Raw genomic sequence first — 19555 nt, 5'->3', positions numbered from 1 at the left:
GTCAGAACGCGAAGGGACTTTTATTCTGTTCTACAGGGAATCAGTCCCAAAGCTGCACGGCTAACGGGGAGGATCCTGGACTGGCTGATGGACTCGGGGAAACTGCCGATGTACGGTCTGGCCAGGAGGCTAGAGCTGGAGCTCGCGGTCTGATACCCTTTCCTTCGAAGGCCAAGAGGCCTTCCCACTTTGTATTTGCAGGATCGCACACTGATTGTTTCCTTGATTGTCGATATGGGTTTTTCACCCGGCCCACGAGGGCGCGGTTTTCCTGTATAGTAAGTTGTTGAAGGTCCGGCAAGCCCAAGGGCACAGCGGTGTAGGAATAATAATATTTGATTTATAAGGAGCCTTGGTCTATAGCTAGGACGTCCCCGCCGGTTTCCGGGTGGCGTACAACCATCAGCTGAATGTCCTCGTAACACAGCGCTTTTGAGCATCCTCAGCTCTCGTACTCTTGCGACATCATCTCTTCCAGCAGCCTAAAATGCTCATCTGTGACGAATCTCAAAGTCCCAACATCTGAAATGGACTCCTGAAGGTTATAATTGACAACGGGGGAGGTTCGGTGAAGCCAAAGGGTTCACAACAAGCAATGTCCAAAGGTACCGACATTCTTGCACTTGAGTTGCTTACTGGAGAACTCCCAGAGTCCTCCAGAACGAGTGACTATATACTTGGTAGAGAGTTCATGATCGCCCATGATCGCAGTCTACCAAGAGCTATCCTTGATCGCCTTGGGTAGCCAGCTACCCAAGTCTACCCTTGATCGCCCGGCCCCCACGGCTACCGTGTGGGCCTCGTGCGGTTCCTGCAGTTCTGTCTTGTGCCCCACTGGGCCTGTACATATGGTTGGTTCGTGACATCATCAGACCCCTTATCTTCGTCTCTAGGGAGACTCCCAATAGCGTGCCGGGGGAAGAGCTCCTCGAGACACCTATCCTTGCCGCTCTTTCTCTCGCCGTCCACAAACTCGGCCGGCTTGGCCCCCGTGAAGGCAAGGCCGAGGTAGCACCCTATCAGCTGGATACGGTGCCTCTCCCGAGAGAAGATGCCGGTGTCATACTTGATATTGAACGTCTATAGGACCAGCAAGGTATCTACATTTACAACGTCCTTTCCACGGGTGTATGGTGCTTGCAGGCCGTACCTCGGGACCGAATGGCATCATGCCACCTGCAAGACATATTAGCTACTACGTCGGTGTACGAGGGGCTGGGGATATACCTTTTTAACTTCTTTAATATCGTTCCTGTCGATATAGCGGCCTGTGATACTGGCATATAGCTGCTTGTACTGACGGAAGTACCCCTAGGACGAAGCCCACGACCCGATCCTGCTTGTTTAACATAGATATTCGAGAAAATCCATCGCCATCGCTCGGTTTGCTTTCTATATCACCTCTCGCCAGGTACCCGGTAGCTTGGCGAACTCGCAATATCTCGAGATTCATCAGCAAAGATAATCACGGAACAGGGAGGGAGGTGACCAATTTTCGCAGCAAGCCGGCGATGTTGATCTTGGTCTTATCGGCATAGTCGGGCGTAAGGAACTTAGTGTCCTCAAGCTGCTTTCGGAGAGCTGCACGCTGCTCGGCCGTATAAGCTGCTGGCCGTTTTGCAATTTGCTTCTCAACTTCTCGTTGGGTGGAGCGCCGGACGAAATGCGCATTGTAACGCAGGTCTTCCGTGAGCAGCTACGGCGGGCGACGTGCTGGCATGGCGATGGCGTTAAGTGCAGAAGGCAACGCCGCCGACTCTAATAACAACGGCCGACGAGGCGGGAATAACGGGAAGCGCTCGAGCGGCGCCATCTTATATATGTGTGGCTGCGCTGGGAAGCCAAAAACGAATACCAGGTAAAGCGGTTTCCTAGATTTCGGAAACGACTGCTTTCTCAAAACCAACTGCTTTGGACTGGGACGCTTATTGGAGGATGGTGTAGGTAGGGTCGTGGATTCTGCAGCCTGAATGGATTGGAGGGATGCAGCCTGGGGTGAGGCACCAAGTACCTGCCTGTGACCAAGCGCCCCGCACTGTCGAGACACCCGAAAATGACGGCCTTGCCCTGCCAAATTCGGCGACTAAAACAGCAAGTTCTATACTTAAGTTGTAAGTTCTCATCTGAGTGATAACTGTTGATACGTGGCTAAGATTTGGCGTTCTTTTGAAGTGGTAGGCATCTTAGATAGGTAGGAATATTGTCGCTGAGAGCAAAGGTGTCGCGTTTCATAGAAAGTGGGTCATTCACTGATATAGGTCACTCACTGATAATATACAGTACGTTAACCTTCCGATTTTATCATCGGGGGTCAACCAAGATGTGTTCAAACTCTTGTCTGCATTACTGCCAACGGAAACAACACCCCGATGCAGACTTGAACATGACCCAGGATTGATATTGGCATTACCGGTGTGGATCCCAATAACGGGACATGCAAAGAGCTGACTGAGCAGTGTGGAAACATCCTAATCAGCGTTGCCACTCTCGCATCTCCACTTTACATATTCAGAAATGGGCAGGGTTGAGCAGCGGTGACGTATCTTCGCCCAATCGCTTCTCGATCAGCTCATGGTGGAGTTTTACGACAGATGATTAGAAATGAGAGTGGAAAGGGCTCAGGGGCCAATTGCTGCTGCCTGTTGAATACCCGTCAATTGTTATATCGTTCTTACATCCGATTTGTGTCCTTATTCAGCGTCCTGGTCGCTTCTCCTTCGCTTTTGAGTTTCGCTGCGTCGGAGGACATGGTGTGAATATCTGGTTGAACAATAGCCGTCCGAATTAGCAGTTCGGCTGGCCTGGAACCCGTTGTCGATGGAAACCCCTGGTGCACCCGAAAACCCTCGGGAGAGGAGTATATAAGTGTCAGAACAACCCGTTCTCCCAGAGTTCTAGCCAGACAACTCCAATCAACTGTTCCAATCTCAAGTCAAGATGCAGCTCACCACCCTTACCTCCCTCGCTCTCTTGTCGCTTGGCGTGAGTGCCGGCACAGTCAACAAGCGGAACGGCGAGGGCGTCCACCTCGCCAACTGCTACCAGAACTCGCCGCTCGGCCAGGTTCCATTCTCCCAATTCATCTACTATGCAGATGATGCCCAAGCCAGCCAAAACGTCGTCCCCTCAAGCAACAATCAGTGCCGCGTAAACACCCCCGGACAAGGTGGCTTCAAGACGTGGGAGGGCTCTCTCATCAGTTGCTCGTTCCCGACCAACACCTACTTCACGTCCAACATCCAGAGCGGGGCTGGAAGCTACAGTATCGGGCAATATGCCGGGTATAAAATTCGTTTTCCGTTTAGGCTTTGACCACCTTTAACTAATTCGACGCGAATTTAGATCCGGCCAGAGCAGCTACCATAACTTCAACTGCTATCGCGACAACAACCACCAGCTGTACAACGATGGCACATACACCTGCTGGAGCGTTTACTACTGCCTTAACGTAAGTTTCTTCAAGTTGATGTTGGCACGACATGCTAATTGCTGGCAATAGGCTTGAGCAAGTTAACAAAGTACAACATCTCCCTCGCTGGAGGTGGCTTGTCTTGGTGGGAATTGTGAAACAACGGGTCAGGAATCAGGTATATAGGAATTAGATGGCTAAACTACCGCATACCGCATTGTTGAAGACACACATTCTGCAAATTCACCTTTACTTCAAAGACGTGCAGGGGGGCAGGTGGCTGATGGTGATCGACAACGCTGACGACACGCAGCTCGCCAGCTGGCCGGGAGGGTTTGGGCAGCACGTTCTGGAATGCGCGCACTGGTCTGTTCTCGCGACGACGAGGAACAAGGAGGTAGGGTCGAGGCTCACAAGGAGGGGACGGCTGATTGAAGTCAAGAAAATGGACGACAGCGAGTCGAAGGAGTTGCTCGAGAAGAAGTTCGAGGAAGACGGAATCGATTCCGACTTCTTGTCTGCACTTTCCTCTCGATTGGAGCGCCTGCCGCTCGCATTGGTTCAGGTCACCGCATACGTGCGGGGGAAGTCTGTATCAGTCCACAGATCCGGGAAGCAGCTGTACACTTTCCCAGCAGTGTGGGTATGCTCGCAGCATGTCCGGCAACAGTCTGTCCAGTCTCCGGAACACGGGCACATTCAGCGCCTGAGAAACCGTCGTGACATGGCACAGTTAACTGCCACCGCCCGTACCTGGCGATCAGCGCCGGGCGCAACATTCCTGTTTAGGCAAGTCTCGGTCCGTATGTCCGGGTGGAGACACACGGCAGAAGTGTGGGGACGGCGTGGCAGAGTGGGGAAGGACGGGCCGTGCCAAGATCTGGCGGCGACGGGGAAGTTGGTCTCGCAGTTGGCTGGAATCAACCCGCTCCCTATTTGAGCGTCCTACTTTCACATCAACGACGCAGACTGTCAGCGGTAACAACGAACAAAGAGCGTACATGTAAGTATAGAACCTTCAAGGTACAAAATCTTTCAAGAAATGAATCTCATGGGCCTAGATGATTTCTCCCGCATGGAACAAACAAACAACAAAACCTCCAGGCCCCCCACCCAACCTCTTCTACCTCTCCTAATGACCAACCGCCCGTCACCAACCTGCCTACCTACGTTACAAGTGGGCACACTACCCTACCCAACACACAACCTCTGGCCCACGCTAATATCACAATTCGCGTCCAAACCAGGATTCAACCCCCGGAATTGCCCCTCGGTCAGACCAAACTGCTCCCAGATCTTGGAGCACCAGTCGCCCGAAACGACAGTGTAGGTCGCCTTGCAGGCAGACGGCGCGGCGACGCAGAGCACCTGGCCGATGGCCAGGTCGCAGCTGGGGCTTAGCGAGGGGTTGAGCGCGCGGAAGGCTGACTCGGACAGGCCGAAGGCTTCCCAGATCTTGGCGCACCAGTCACCCGACTGGACGGTGTAGGTCTGTGTGCAGGCGGTGGGAGTGCTGCTTGGGGTGGGCGGCGGTGTCGTTGATGTTGCGGCCGTCGAGGAAGATGCAGGCGCGGTAGAACGGCACACGGGAGAGCTGGAGTCCCCTGGCATGTCTTCGTAGACACTGATACGCCATCCTCCACCACAGAGAACGTGCCCATCGCCGGAACACGGCGTACTACATTCCTCAGCGGGCGCTTGCTTGGTGGTATCGAGGCTATCACCGCACCAGCACTCCTCCCCATTCTCCACACCAAGGAACCGGTACCCATCACACAGCTGGGCGCACATAGTGGGGGTCATCTGCGCGCTAGTACCCTTCCCGACAGGCAGGAGCCGCGCATCGGCGTCGACATAGCAGTTCCTGAACTCCCAGCCACCACCCTCGTTGACCGGAGGGACCTCGTCGACTTCGTAGACGGTGATACGCCATCCGCCACCACAGAGAGCACCCCCATCGCCGGCACAGGGCGTGCTGCATTCCCCGCCAGTGGGTGCTTGCTTGGTCGCGTCGAGGCTGTCGCCGCACCAGCACTCTTCCCCGTTCTCCACGCCGAAATGCCGGTACCCGCAGCAGAGCTGGGCGCACGTGGAGGGAGTCATCTGCGAGCTAGCCCCCTTCCCGACGGGTAGGAGCCGAGTGTCGGCGTCGATATAGCAGTTACTATATTCCCAGCCCTGGACCTGCTTGACCTGAGGCCCAGCGGTCGTCGTGGGGGTGTTGCTGGTGCTGGTGGTGCTGGTGGTTGTGGTGGGAACGGAAGAGGAGGAGGGGCCCTGCACGCAGTAGGCGTCGCCCAGGAGGAGGTTGGAGCAGTCGGCCTTGAGGTCCGGGTTCCAGGCGACGAGCTGGGCCATGGTGATGCCGAGCGTGTTCTGCAGGAGGGCGCAGTTGTCGCCGGACACCACCACGTGCCACCTGTAGCACTGGGTTGTGGTGCCTGTCGGGGTTGGGGCTGGCGGCGCGACGGTTGTCGAGGTCGTCGGGTTGCTGCTGGGCACGTCGTTCCAGTCCACAGTCGGGTGGACGCAGTACCACAGGCCCGGGACGAGGTTGGTGCAGCCCGCGTCGATGGAAGGGTTGATCTCCTGGAAGAGGTCGACCGACACCTTAGCCGCGATGGAGACGCGCATGCACGTGTCGGCCGTCTGGACCTGGTAGTAGGCGCCGCATCGGTCGGTGGTCCCGAAGGGGGTGCTGCCGGGGGCTGGCACGATTGACTCGGCGTACTCTCCGAGGCTCCACGACGAGTTGGAGCCGGGAAGCGGGACGGGGGTGTAGCTGCCGTCGGGCGAAGTCACGCATACCACGGTGCCGTCGGGCCGGAGATTGCTGCAATCGTTGTTGATGGTGGGATTGAAGGCCCTGAACTGGGCAAACGAGATGTTGTACTGCGCGCTGAGGCTCCAGCAGTTGTCAGTCGGCCCCGTTTGTGCCGTGGTGCACGTCTTGGGCAGACATAGATTGAACTTAGAGCTGCTTTCGAGCGTCATCCTGGTGCAGTTCACACCGAGGTCATTGATGGAAGCCAGCGTGTCCTCCGCGACCGACTTTGCTAGGGCAATCGAGTGGCAGGTATCGCCGGCCTGGCTCATGTATGTATTGCCAGAAAGGCAAGTTCTGTTTGCGCCATCGGCCGTGTTGGGGAACGTCTCCTCTGGTGGAGGCTTGGGAGTGGTAGCAGCATCGACGTTACATCCTGCAGGTCGGCCGCATATTGTTAGCTCGACGTGTAAGTGAGATAGATGGGTCATCAGCGAACGTACGGGCAAAGATTTTGCGGTACGTTTCGACCATGGCCCCGTTGTAGCCAAGAAAGATGGAATTCTGGACTGTCCTCATGTTGTTGATTTGACAGTGGGAGCAGAGCACGGAATCAGGCAGATCCTCCAGCTTGGGGTTGCCGTTGGCAGCGTACTGCTCCTTCAGCCACTCTAACAGGGACGTGACATGTTAGCATTTCCGAGCGGAATCAACGCAGGACGCCGTCACATACGCGGGCAGTACTCCCCGGTGCTGGGATCCGTGTCACAGACCTGCATCCTCGCTGATTAGACCTTTTCTTTTCTCTTCCCCCTCGTAGACTCGCAGAGTACGCACCATGTTGAAGTAGTCGTAGATGATATCGCCTCTCCATGTGTTGGGATATGTGTCGAAGGCTCTAGACGCGCCACAGGCTGCCGTGACGGCGTCGTGGTACGCTACCAGTGACGACTTGCAGCTGGCGTCGCAGAGTCCCGAGCTAGCGCCGTTGAGAGAGACAACGTAGCCACTCGCCGCGAGCAGCTGCATCTGCGGGTCGCACGCCACCGTCTGGTTGAGGGCCGATGCACATTCGCTCGAGATGGGCTGGCTGTTACCAAACCCAACCTGAGCATCGACGGCGTTGCCAAAGCTGCCATCATTGCTGGTCCATGGGAAGAGGACAAGGTTCCCGCGGACCGCAACCAGAAGCGAGGAGCCGAGCAAGGCAAACGAGCGTAACATGATGACCTGAAAGCAGCTGCAGCGACGGACTCATCTGTCACCCGTCTGAACAACACCAAGGCTGGAGTGGGTGCTTGCCAATAAGTACCTGGGCCGAGACCTAGATTCGGCTCTGCGGGCCCCCGTGCCTCGAACGGCCCCTTGCTCAGCCTGGGCTGATCGGGCCCTTCTATGTACCTCTACTTGGGTACATTGTGTCCCAAGCGGGTGTTGAGGCGCCGACAAGCAGGTTGAGTTGCAGCAGGGATTTTGGAATTGATACTTGGATTACTGAACACAAAACTCCAAACCTCAGGTAGCTGTGGAGTGCATCTGCCAGGCACCAGTTTAAGATTCGCTAGCAACGCACGCTACCTGCCCAATAAAGGGGTTCTTCATCATCGCCGGAAATGAGGCTCTTGATACAGAGCGGCTTAGGTCCGGTCCTCCCGGAAGGTGTGCAGCTCAAGGAGGGTCGTGGGTAAGGCCCTGAGTAAGGACCACTCCACTGGCCATTATAAAATCATAGGCGAGTCAGCTGGCAGGGATACAATTCTCCTCGCTAAAAGGCGGATTACGCGCGTGTGGGGCGTCAGGGTAGCATTCAAGGGTGCGGCCGTTCAGGGGTACAAAGGGGTCGGGCCGCTGTAAGGTTGGATTGATGCGGGTAGAGTCTAGAAGCTGATCACTAATGGGCAGTTATGTAGAACATATGGACATGATCTAATTTGGCTGCCTGGAAATAGAGAAGCTAGACAAACCGGCGGGTCACGAAGGCGGCTATCCGGCACGAGGTACTGCCGAAGCTGTCGAGCCCCGGGCGCTCGACAATGCTGCCATGAATAAAAGCGTTGGGCTTGCCGGCTCAGAAGACTTGTCCTGACTCCCTTCTTGAGAGGCACCGTCGGAACGCCTTTCTTCCTTTTCACTCGCTTCAACGTCATGGCCAAATCTCGGATATGGCTGGCCGCGGCCAGGCCTGGCTTGGGGCTGTTCATGCTCCTGCTAGTAGCCGTCTTCGTTCTCCTTCCCGACACCGTCTCAGCCAAAGCACTGGCCGCTGCCGACGGACAGACGGGCGCTCCCGACTACACCTGCTCGCCGACCAAGCCTTGTGCCCTCGGGTGCTGCGGCAAGAATGGCATCTGCGGCATGGGCCCTGACTACTGCAGCGCAGAAAACTGCGTCAACTCGTGCGACGCCAAGTCAGAGTGCGATCCAGCGAACTGGGGCCCGCAGTATGCGGCCCATACCAACTGTCCGCTGAATGTACGTTCCAGACCATGACCTGAGCCTTAACCCTAAGTGAAACTGACGCTGTGAGAAATGCAGGTTTGTTGCTCCAAGTATGGCTTCTGCGGCACGACAGAGGAGTTTTGCGGCGGCACGCAGATCGCCAATCCTAGCTGCCCCGGCGGCAAGTCGGCGACGCGCCGGACCATCGGATACTACGAAGGTTGGGGCATTGGCCGAGCCTGCGATGCCATGCTTCCCGAGCAGATTCCGGTTGCGGCGTACACGCACATCAACTTCGCCTTCGCCATGATCGACCCCGTGAGCTTTGCCGTCGCCCCGATGAGCGCCGGCGACGTGGAGCTGTACTCGCGTGTGACGGGGCTCAAGTCCCTCTACCCAGACCTAGAGGTGAGAGAAAAATTGTAGCACTGGCTAAGTCGGCGCTGTTTTATGAACTTCTTGTTGATGTGCTCTCCCTCCCAGGTCTGGATCTCGATCGGAGGTTGGACCATGAACGACCCGGATCAGCCTACGGCCACGACCTTCTCGGATATCGCAGGCTCCACAGCCAACCAGCAGAAGTTCTTTGCCTCGCTGATTGCCTTCATGAGCCAATATGGCTTTGACGGTGTCGACATTGACTGGGAGTACCCCGTGGCCGAGGAGAGAAGCGGCCGGCCCGAAGACTACGAAAATTACCCCGTCTTCCTGCAGAACCTGAGAAACGCCTTCCAGGCCGCAGGCAAGAGCTGGGGGGTAACCATCACCATGCCCAGCTCGTTCTGGTACCTCCAGCACTTTGACATCGTCAAGCTCGAACCTGTCGTGGACTGGTTCAATATGATGGGTATTGCATCCCATTTTCATGCCACAACTTGGCACGCTCAGGATACGCTGACACGGATACTTTCCTTACCTTCCAGAGTACGACATTCACGGCACATGGGATTCCACGAGTGTTTGGACCGGCCGTGAGTTACATCTGTCCCCAGTGTAAGGCAAGGGAGCAGGCACTGACAGACATGGAACCAACACAGCCTACATCGCGGCCCATACCAATCTGACCGAGATCGACCAATCCATGAAGCTGCTCTGGCGCAACGGCATCAATCCCGCCAAGGTGGTTCTCGGTCTCGGCTTCTACGGCCGGAGTTACAAGCTGGCCGACCCGCAGTGCAACAAGCCCGGATGCACGTTCACCTCGGGGGCGCCCGGCGGACCCTGCACCGACTCGGTCGGCACTCTCTCGTACGGCGAGATCCAGCGGCTGATCCAGGCCGGCGCGACGCCGGTGCTGGACTCAGAGGCCGCCGTCCAGATGCTGACGTACGAGGGCGATAACTGGGTCTCGTACGACGACGAGACCACGCTCAGGATGAAGGTGGACTATGCGAATGAGAACTGCCTCGGTGGCACCATGGTTTGGGCCGCCTCGACCGACGACTCCAAGGGCTCGGCGGCGGCGGCGCTGAAGGCGGCCAGCGGCGGGACCCTGAGCCTGAGCACGCAGATGAACTTTGTCCTGGCGTCCGACAACCCCGGGCTGTGTTCGTGGACCCGGTGTGGCGGAAGCTGCCCCGCCGGTACCTCCATGGCGGCCTATGTCTTGGACGGCTGCCCGCAGCCCACGGCAAGCCCTTTCACCTACCGCCTCTTTTGCTGCCCGTCCAACGACATGCCAAAGTGCAAACAAAGCGCTGAAGACCTGTCCGGCAATGCCTGTAACGGGGGGAGCTGCCCGGCAGGGACCCAGCTTTTGACGACTACGCAGTTCATCCTCTTCCCGTACAATCTGTGTCCTGGTGGTGGCCACCTTAACTGTACGTGGTCTCCAGTGTGTGTCGATTGTGTTGTTCCTGAGACTGCGCTGACATCTCGCCTTTTTGATTTCTTTAGGGTGCTGTGACCGAAGCAAATCCGTAATCAACACGCTCGGCCAGTGTTCGTGGACCGACTGCGGCGGCAGCTGCCCGAGCGGCACTACCCAGCTGACGCAGACGCTCACCGGAGACGGCGGAGACTCGCCGTGTTCCAGCGGCCGGCGGAGCCTGTGCTGCCCGACCAGCGGAGGCAGCGGCTTCATCCCAAGCACCTGTGGCTGGTATCGCAATGCGTACCACGACACATGCACGCCGGGCTGCCCCTCAGGAAAGGTGCAGCTCGCCGTCGACTCGGCCGGCGCAAACTGCGCGCGCGGCTTTGGCTCCTTCTGCTGCGATCCACCCGTCAACTCGCTGGCCGGCCGCAGCGACCCGCAGGTGCAGGGCTTCAGGGCCCTTGTCCACGCCTTCGTAACCAACGGCGTATGTTCTCCGCTCGATCACCACGGCGTCACGCGCAAGAGGCAGTATGCCCCCTACAGTCACCCGACGAGCCACGACATGGCCATCAAGCTGGCGCCCCTCCTCTACGACTGGGATTGGTCTGAGAGCGAGAGAAAGTACATCACGCCGTTCCAGCAGACCTGGGACGACGAGGTCAAGGACAACGGCAGCCACTTCCCCAGCTTCGACTCGCTGGCCGACAGCCTGGCCAGCATCGACACGTCGACCAACAACGCGGTGGACTACCTCGACCGCAAGCTCTGCAACCAGAACGTCAAGGCCAGCTTTGATCCCATCGTGTGTTCCAAAACGACGTGCAGTGGCACCCGGGCCTGCCCCGTAAGATCCAAGAAACGCTGGATGGCGGACGTGCCGGACGACATCACCAACGTGTATTTTGACACGACGGGCGTGACGGCGGGGTCCGACTTCACCGATCCAGATGACGGCGCCGTCGACGCCACCCACTGGTGGCAGCAGGCCAAGAACCTGGATTGGTGGAAGGGTTCCAACCACGGCGTCGACCTCTTCAGCGGAGAGGAGATTGCCTCGTCCGCCTTTGTCGGTTTCTGGGACGATCCGGACCGGAACCTCGTCACAGGGGCCGGCCCGGTATGGGGATGCACGACCGTGGCGGTCGTGTCCAACTTCGGCGCGTGGACGGCGCATTTCTGGCAGAACTTCTTCGAGGACGACGCGTTGTTCCAGCAAAAGGTGCTCGACTTCCTCGGACCGGGAAACCCCGGCGAGCTCTATCCCGGGCTGAGCGATTACACTGCTCCCGGCGGGGCGTTTGACCTCGCCCACACCAGCTTCCTCGCCGTCGTCATCATGACCCCGCAGGCCTATCAGACGACACTGTTCGACGGCCTGACGAGGCCGCAGATTGTGCCGGGCTTCGGTCCGTTCTATCCGACGAGACTCGCGGCCATCCAGCAGAGGCTCGACGAGATTTTTGGAGTCGCCGACGGCACGCTAAACACGATTGTCCACACATATCGCTCGGACCAGCTGATCTGGAACTGGGAACCGACCATCACGCAGGACGCGGCCGGCACTCTGAATGTCCATTGGTCGTGGAGGTTGGATCGCTCTCCGCGCATGGTGACTGCTCCGTACACAGGCATGATGACCATCCAGCGGCGGGCGACCAACGTCCCCGGGCTGCGCCCAGCCGTCAAGATCTTTTGTGGAAATACACTCGAGTTCATCCACGAATGGTGAGGGGTCAACCTCGTCGTGCTCGGAGGCACACATCGGCTCGATAGGCAATCCCGCGGAGGGATGGTGAACGGCTATCGTATGTATCTTGTCCAAGCAATCCTATTCCACGTGCATCTGCCGCCGCATCCAGCGGTTTCCTACCTCGGAGACCACGGCATTTTGTTGCCTCAGGCGGCTCGCTCCACTCCAGCGTCCTTTTCCCTAAGGCACAGACTGATACGTATCTTTGTCTGCCGGCAGAAAAGCACCACCGTCTCGATTCCGTCTTCCAGGAAGCGTCCAGTTACGCTTGGAGCTTCGAAGCTGAATATACCCTTTGAAGCAATAGAATCGCAATCTGATGCCCTATCTACTGTATTTAGCGATTCTTTTACGTACGCCGATTCCCTTTTGCAGTCGTAGCTTTTTCTATGTTCTCGACTGGCTCTATTACTCTAACTCATTCCTATCACCTTTTCCTGTCAATCTCCCTTTGCTATTACCCGAGATTACGTTGCCCTGAATCACCGTGTAGGAGCCGACGCAAACCCACCGGCGAGGCCGTGACTAGTCCCTCCCTTCTCGGCCTCTCCAATCTTACTACTATTATGTGATTCCACGTGGAGATGCCGCTGTTTCAGGCAGGCAGCCGCCGGTACGATCGGCTGTCTTTCCACATTTGTGGGGCTGCCTTATAAGTAGCAAGTTCTACCTTAAGCAGCGCGCTTATATTGCTTAGAAGCTACGAGCAATCCCTCGTAGTATCCCTGTAAGCAGAGTGGGTATATGTGCTGGATTTGGCAGGTGGTCAGAGAGGGCAGTTCAGGGGTGGCTAATGGCTTAGCACCAGGATCGTCAGGATCAGGAACAGGTGATGGAGATCCAGAGACAACAGAAGATGGTAATCCTCAACGGTGGTGGTTCATGCAGTAGTGATGCTGGATGTGTGATAGGCTCTAGTGGGCAGGGCTGTAACCCCTGCACCAGATGTGGGGCAACCCGGTCTGCCAAGGATGCGGGGCACCACCCACAACAACAGGCGGGTAACTTTTTGTAATGCAGAACTTGCTGGCACGAGCGCTTAGAGTGGCCCCTTCGGGGAATAGCTGAAAATAATCTGGAGGAATGGACCACTGAGAGATCGATGCATCACGCCACAAACCAGCCCCAAACACGGGAGGCCCGTGGGAAAATACCACAGTTGCCATGGCGCGCCCCATAGTGGGGTCCAGCGCTGCTGGGCCGCTGCAAAGGCCAGACCACTTAAGCTAGCGGAACGCCAAGAAGTCGGAATGAGGGGTTTCGCGATCCAGAACCGGGCGTCGGTTCTCCCCTGTTGGTGCTGTCCGTTTGACGAAAACGATGAACCCGGCTGTGCCGCAGAAACGTTCAGGCTGAGTTACGCTGCAAGTGCGGCACAGTAATAGCCAATCGAGCACTGGCATCGCGTATCCATGCGGCTCGGGGGGGGATGACGAGCTGAGACCGCCCGCGTGTTGTTCCTGGGAATGCGGCTGTTGGTCGCCGTCGACGTGTCGGCGTCGGGCAAGGCCACGGGCTGCCATCGCCGCCGAAGTCAATCCCAGGACGTCAGGGCTGAGGCTCTTCTTCTCTAGTTGCGAACGCCTCCGGTGGTCACCGCTCCTGGAACCGGAGCGAAAACATACACCAGGGATTTGCTGGTCATCACCTCAGCTTGTCTTTTCAGGGAAGGGGAGTCAAAATACAGGGGGGTTCAGGGTCGAGGAGTGAGCGCTTTTTGTCCTGTTCGCGTCGTACGATTTACAGTAACTAACGGCAGAGCCCGCAGAACCGTCAGCTTCAGCCTTGCACTGTAAACACGTTAGCCGCTGTCTCGAATGGGCGAGGCGCCCAGCTCGCCCGCTGGGAGATTTGGATGGCTGAGCTCGAACAGCGCGGCGACCTGGCGGGTAGAGGCTGACAGGGGCAGCTGACCAGAGTTGCAGCTATCGCCAAACATTACCAACATCTTCGTCGGACACAAGATGGTTCCTCTCAATCGATCCCAGAGGTTGAAACGTACTGTTTCCCTGGGAGCTACAAGAAACGCGACAAAGAAGTTCGGTGGCGCAAGACGACCAGGCACCTTGGCGGCAAGCAAGATGGTAAGCTGGCCGGCCTCCTACTCTGTCACATCCGACAACCTCAATCGCAGGGTTCTTCGAAACATTGCAGCAGGATACCTGAACTGAATCATGCCCTCAACAGGCGAGTCCCGGCAACGATACTGCCGAGCCCTGGAAGGACTATCCATCGAGCCTCGAGAATACCGACCTTTCGCTCGAGTTCATGCCGGGCTGCGTCGAGCGCCTCGAGCGTGTTTCAGTAATCGCTGCGTCCCTAATGAGAGCTATACTGAGTTGTTAGAGTTCGGGGATTTCTAAGGCAATCGAGGTGGATGGCACCGGGCCTATGAACGGCGACGATGGGAAGATGGCGGCCCTGTCTTTGCAGTAAGGGTCCCCCTTCTCTCCTCTTGCCCCGAAACGCCACAGCAAGCAGGAAAGCTCTGGGGATTCCTGTGGAACGAAACACGAGAGAGAGAGAGGGGAGAGATAGAGAGAAAAAAAAGGAAACTAATAAGGAAACATTACAGTATCGTCCCGCATTGCACGGGCAACGACAACTCCAGGAAGAACAAGTTCAGCATCACGCCTGACGACTTGAAGAGGCTTCTTTACGACCTGCAGGTATCACCGTGTATGCTTTACGGACTCTTCCAACCCGTGCCGGGTGTCAGTCCGAAGATACAGTCAGAGGCTTACACCAGGTTGCAGAGGCTGGCGTCCAACTAAGGTTCAAACTCACCAGGTCAGGGCTCTATGCTTACTGGGTGCCTTACAGTAGAGAACGGGGGAACCAAGAGCAGTCGCCATTTGACAACAGTACCCACTAACTTGAAAGTTGCGTTTTGAGTTTGCCGTTCGCCAATTGACCGTGACTGGAACAGCTCCAACGACGAGGCCAGGCTCTCAGCCTGGTCTAGATCATCACCACGGGCATCGACACCGCCATCTTGCCGTAGGAGAGATGGCGAAATGTTCGCCTATAGGCCGGTCATGTACGTGACGATCCTTCCTGGCCTCGACGCGATCCTCGCCATCGTAGGCCTCGTCGTCTGCGTCCTCTGGATGATCCTCAGCATCATAAAACAACAAGACAACCCTCGCCGTCATTCACCCCAGGTCTGCACCGTCACTGCCCAAAACAACTCGGGCGCCAATATCACCCGCACCGCGGTCCGGGTCACCATCCGGGGAGGCGCTGTTGTTTAATGTTGGGAGGCGGGGAGGGATGGCCTGTTGTGTGCAACTCGAGCTCAACCAAGGGGTGGATCCGGCGGGCCAGCGACCAAAACACCGAAAAATGAACATACAACACCAAGGATTTGCTGGTCGTCACCGACCCAACTACTAGTTTGGCCCTTACTAGCTTATTTCAGGGAGAGCGGACGGGATCCCAAGTTCTCTAGCAGGTATGGTCGTATGTGGTGGTTGGGTGCTGTTGTGGAGTTGAAATGGTAGAGCACAGACGGAGTTGCAATACCAAAAATCAACATTGGCGCAGGCAGCATAGGAGAGCACGACTGCGTGTACGCCAGACGCGAGCAAAGGAAGCAGGTAGAGCATTGACGGCCGCATCTATGATAAATGCCGGAGTAGGTAGTTAGTCAGTGAGGATAGGTAGGTAACGTTGACGGTCACTTATGCTTTTTCGTCTGGCATGACCTCAGGGCAAAACGTTTATTATACTCCCAATGGCGCATAAGGCGCGGGGTAGGAGGGTGTTGATGCCCAATTTGCCCGCCACGTGCTAATGTGTGAGCATTGTGATTGATGAAAGCGGTTACACCAGTACCGGCCAAACCGCAGCTCGCCAGTGTCACAAGCAACCGGCCAGCCAATAATTAGGTAGTGGGTAGGTAGCCGCTATGGGTTGGCCGTCAACGGAGCTGTGCTGTTGCCGGTCGAGATTCGGCAACTGCCTTACCACAGTAACATCATTTTCTGAAAGGTTGGGATCCGCTCAGTCCTTTACTAACGTACTCTTGATACACGACCAGAGTATCATAAGCGGCGTCGCCGTAGTCATTGTTATAGATCGGCTCGCTGCGAGAGCGTTGACAATAGGGAGCGAGTGGCATTTTCACGGGTCTTCGCAGGTACAGTACTTGACCATTTAGCCTCCCGCACACGGCTGCAGCTACTTTCTAAAGCCCAACGGTTGCAAGCAGCCCTCAGCCCGTTCCTCCAGGTTCCTTTGGCGGGCCGCTTGCGGCACGGTCCCCCTGTAGCTTGCTACTAATCGGGATATAATATCCCATATCTGGGAGTCTGGCAACAGAAAAGCAGTTTCCCTAGAGACGGCTCCCTGCTTGCAGGACAACACCGGGGTCAAGCCCCCAGACCCCTGGCAGTGCCTGACAGCGACAGTGCTACAGAAGATTGCCGGAATGCCCACAGGTTTTAGAGCCAACCAGATTACAGCGAAGACTAACCAGCCGGTGTCAGTGCCATATGCTGTCCTTCGCCGTTGAAGCCGGGGGTCTGAGACAGCGCCACTCTGTCCCGCGAAGCCTCACGCACTCTCCCTTCCCAAACCTTTGTGAGCTTACCGTCATAGTACGCCCACAACCTAGGGAGGAGATGGACATCTTGGACACAATAACGCCTGATTTCCGCATGGAGAGGCCGCTCATTAAAAACCTGGTAACTTACCCCACGCTCAGGCGCAAAAAGCCTGGTGCCTCGCTCCTTGGTGGCCAGCCAGGAACTCTTCTCCGTTTCGCTCAGAGAGACATAGCGCTCGATGCACCGGGCCAGCCCGCGGACGAACCTCCGCGGGAACGTGCGCGTGGCGAGCTCCATCAGTTGCAGGTTTTGGACGCCGGCGAGACGGATCTGGAAGTGGCTGAACAGCGCATCTGAGTCGCGTCGGACATCGAAGAAGACCTTGGGGACGGTCTCTGACTCCAGGAAGTCCTTGAAGGTACGACCTGTGGCCGAACTGGGGGCGCAGAACGCCTTTTCACCGAGGATGTGGATGTCGACGAGGTATGCCTCGCGACGGGGCAGAACGTAGATTTGAAGAATGGATATAGTGCCATGTCTGGAAAGTTTTGACTCCCTCGAGGTCGATGTAGAGCGAGGGCGGCGTAGTGGGCTGGCCTTCAAGGATATCCACGAGGGCGGACATGGCCGTAGCGGTGTCGGTGAGATCGCCGGAATCCGGTGTGTCGGTATTCATGTTTTCCGTGGGTATTAGCAGGTTTAGCTCGTTGTTCAGATCCTGGACAGAGGCAGAAGTCGATATGTTTCCTGGCCCCAAACGTTAGTGACGGGTTGCCAGTCTGATGAGTAGGTACGGCTAACATACGTGTGAGGAATGCTCCCGAGGATTGTCGCTAAGTGTAGGCAGGTCTCAATAGAATAAAGGGCACGAAGACGGACGCGGTGGAGATCTCTAGTGGGAGGGCATTGCAAGTTGCATTTTGCAACAGTCAAGCTCGTTGTCACAGAGGCCGGTTAGGATATATCGACCGCATTCTCCTCGATTCGAGACGTGGAGTCTTAATCTTCTAACCCATGGAATGTTGCAGCACCGGTGTGTCTCATGTCCGTTTGTCACGGCAGCAACCCGCTGACGCCAATAGGAATAGTACTAATAGGCTAAGCAGCACGGTGTAACAAACGGACAAGCCGACCAATCGACGGCTTCCGCTGATGCAGCAACGCCGAGGCAGAAAAGCCATGATATCGACGACTGTTTCATAGCGCCCTTGGGCAACCAAGGCCGAAATCCACCCGTTTTGCCGACAAACGCATCCAGCGAATACGGAACTTCCCTGTTCCCGTCGGCTGGACGCGCAAGTTTGGCTGCGGTGTCCAGCCAGATCGGCGACCCCAGCGACTAAAATGGCCAGGATTCCCTCAACGACAACAGTGTTGGCAGCAAGCCGGTGTATCGCGGCCCAAGGCTAACAGGTTGGTGTCATCTACGTATCCGATGGTTATAAGCCCTGTATACACCCCAAGACGGTGGTATAGAGGGAAACTGAAGAAAATTCAAATCTAAGCGTATCTCTCCATTGAGCATGATCGTAGCATTATGGGAGCAAATTCATTTAGTTTCTGAAAACCTGTTTTACGGCGTGAAAGAGTATCGTTCTACTAGGTTACATGCCAGTTGACAAGTCAAGGCACGAAAATGTCTGGGTTGTCCTGAAACGACAGGAGGCAATACCATAAGTCCAGGCCGACTTGGAGCTTAGCATACAAAGAGACAAGGTCATCGATCCTGACGCGCTTTCTCAGATCCCACATCTCATCCTCCTCCGCCTCTCTCTTATCCTCGCAAAACCTGTATACACCTTCTCGATCCCTCTTAATTTCCCACAAAACCACATTGCCCGGCATCACCACCGTGCAAAAGTACCCGCTCTTTTCCCTTGCCTTCGCATCGTCTACCACGCTCTCCAAGCTCTCCTCATCGACGTGCAAAAAAGAACTCGTGCCTCGGCGAGCCGCCCATGAACAACGGAACCACACTGCCCGCCAGCTTCTCCCCGCCCAAGCCCCGCTGCAACCAATCGACGAACCGACGGCTCGTCTCGGCGATATCGGCGCCGTCGAGCCCAGCCGCGTCCTCGAAGACGGTCCAACGCATACGTGCATAGACGTCCATGAGCCCGGCCTGCTCAAAGCGCTCCCGGGCGTGCCCCTGGACGCGGGCAAGGAACTTTTCCCAGTTCTCCTGCGAGCGGTAGGTGCAGCGGAATAGGACGAAGCCCCAGCAGAAGAGTCTATGTAGCTCGAGGGCGTCCTTGATGGTGTGGGCATCGCCGGGTGGGTTGCAGGCTAGAGTGCGTAAGTGCTTGGGAAAAGCTTGGTGAGCCGTTTTAGCCTCCGCGTTTTGTATGGCGGCGGCTGGCAACGGAGCTTGGGGTTCGGGGGTCCGGATTTGTTGAGAAGAAGGCGGGAGATTGCGCTTTGCGCTTGGAGAGGAGAGGGTTGCCGTTGGAAAAAGGAGTTGGCAAGGGGAAGAAGGCGACGAATTGGATGTACCCGCGCTAGGACCGCACGCGGTAAAATCAAAGCCATCATATCATGTATTAATGGCTCAAATGAAGCGTGTCGGTTAAGGTCTGGCCTCGAGTTCACGGGTATTCAGCATTCCGCTCTGGCGATTCAGTCAATAGAAAATCCCATGGGTTCAGATACTATAGGTAAGCCAACACCCCTCCTTTTTACGGCTCCCAATACCCCTTCTTCTTGACAAACCCCCCCACCCTCTGTACATCACATGATAAAGCGAGCGGCGCGGATAAGCGCGGTAACAGTTCTTTTGCTCTAAGCGCACGGCGACCATTGTGGTAAACGGGTTCACGTCGGAACG

At 56.5% G+C, this 19555-nt stretch overlaps 9 protein-coding genes across 9 annotated transcripts; 3 read left to right on the top strand and 6 right to left on the bottom strand.

Annotated features, from left to right (window-relative positions):
* Positions 1–496: 496 nt before the first annotated feature.
* N657DRAFT_693482 (uncharacterized protein) lies at positions 497–1168 on the bottom strand (the record flags this gene model as incomplete). The annotated part of the gene is made up of 2 exons (XM_062797222.1): positions 497–1080; positions 1151–1168. The coding sequence occupies 2 exons, from the start codon at positions 1166–1168 to the stop codon at positions 787–789; spliced, it is 312 nt and encodes a 103-aa protein (XP_062643639.1). The 3' UTR covers positions 497–786.
* A 297-nt stretch (positions 1169–1465) lies between these two features.
* N657DRAFT_580905 (uncharacterized protein) lies at positions 1466–1693 on the bottom strand (the record flags this gene model as incomplete). Its single annotated transcript, XM_062789490.1, has 1 exon — positions 1466–1693. A coding segment is annotated over one exon (228 nt), but the record flags the coding sequence as incomplete, so codon positions are not given.
* A 1244-nt stretch (positions 1694–2937) lies between these two features.
* N657DRAFT_580904 (uncharacterized protein) lies at positions 2938–3499 on the top strand (the record flags this gene model as incomplete). The annotated part of the gene is made up of 2 exons (XM_062789489.1): positions 2938–3281; positions 3343–3499. The coding sequence occupies 2 exons, from the start codon at positions 2938–2940 to the stop codon at positions 3497–3499; spliced, it is 501 nt and encodes a 166-aa protein (XP_062643637.1).
* Positions 3500–4600: 1101 nt separating this feature from the next.
* On the bottom strand, positions 4601–7397 carry N657DRAFT_626226 (carbohydrate-binding module family 50 protein; the record flags this gene model as incomplete). Its single annotated transcript, XM_062790780.1, has 6 exons — positions 4601–4925; positions 5199–5227; positions 5594–6567; positions 6677–6844; positions 6907–6946; positions 7011–7397. The coding sequence occupies 6 exons, from the start codon at positions 7395–7397 to the stop codon at positions 4601–4603; spliced, it is 1923 nt and encodes a 640-aa protein (XP_062643636.1).
* A 921-nt stretch (positions 7398–8318) lies between these two features.
* Positions 8319–11200, top strand: N657DRAFT_603946 (glycoside hydrolase family 18 protein; the record flags this gene model as incomplete). The annotated part of the gene is made up of 5 exons (XM_062790159.1): positions 8319–8645; positions 8709–9020; positions 9096–9459; positions 9650–10432; positions 10509–11200. Coding segments are annotated over 5 exons (2478 nt in total), but the record flags the coding sequence as incomplete, so codon positions are not given.
* A 2945-nt stretch (positions 11201–14145) lies between these two features.
* On the top strand, positions 14146–15435 carry N657DRAFT_637049 (uncharacterized protein; the record flags this gene model as incomplete). Its single annotated transcript, XM_062791482.1, has 5 exons — positions 14146–14265; positions 14369–14485; positions 14528–14613; positions 14757–14860; positions 15077–15435. 5 exons carry the CDS (start codon positions 14146–14148, stop codon positions 15433–15435), a joined length of 786 nt encoding a protein of 261 aa, XP_062643634.1.
* A 77-nt stretch (positions 15436–15512) lies between these two features.
* N657DRAFT_247383 (uncharacterized protein) lies at positions 15513–15860 on the bottom strand. Its single transcript, XM_062786415.1, has one exon. It carries the CDS (start codon positions 15799–15801, stop codon positions 15589–15591), a length of 213 nt encoding a protein of 70 aa, XP_062643633.1. The 5' UTR covers positions 15802–15860; the 3' UTR covers positions 15513–15588.
* Positions 15861–16435: 575 nt separating this feature from the next.
* Positions 16436–17912, bottom strand: N657DRAFT_666473 (uncharacterized protein; the record flags this gene model as incomplete). Its single annotated transcript, XM_062795339.1, has 3 exons — positions 16436–17220; positions 17285–17449; positions 17853–17912. The coding sequence occupies 3 exons, from the start codon at positions 17910–17912 to the stop codon at positions 16654–16656; spliced, it is 792 nt and encodes a 263-aa protein (XP_062643632.1). The 3' UTR covers positions 16436–16653.
* A 734-nt stretch (positions 17913–18646) lies between these two features.
* On the bottom strand, positions 18647–19260 carry N657DRAFT_684167 (uncharacterized protein; the record flags this gene model as incomplete). Its single annotated transcript, XM_062796647.1, has 2 exons — positions 18647–19017; positions 19242–19260. The coding sequence occupies 2 exons, from the start codon at positions 19258–19260 to the stop codon at positions 18647–18649; spliced, it is 390 nt and encodes a 129-aa protein (XP_062643631.1).
* Positions 19261–19555: the final 295 nt, after the last annotated feature.

Source organism: Parathielavia appendiculata (genome assembly GCF_033297405.1).
Source record: "Parathielavia appendiculata strain CBS 731.68 unplaced genomic scaffold N657scaffold_22, whole genome shotgun sequence".
NCBI classification, from domain to species: Eukaryota; Fungi; Ascomycota; class Sordariomycetes; order Sordariales; family Chaetomiaceae; genus Parathielavia; species Parathielavia appendiculata.
The sequence above is the reverse complement of the archived record's forward strand: the minus strand, read 5'-3'. Positions and strand labels throughout refer to the sequence as shown.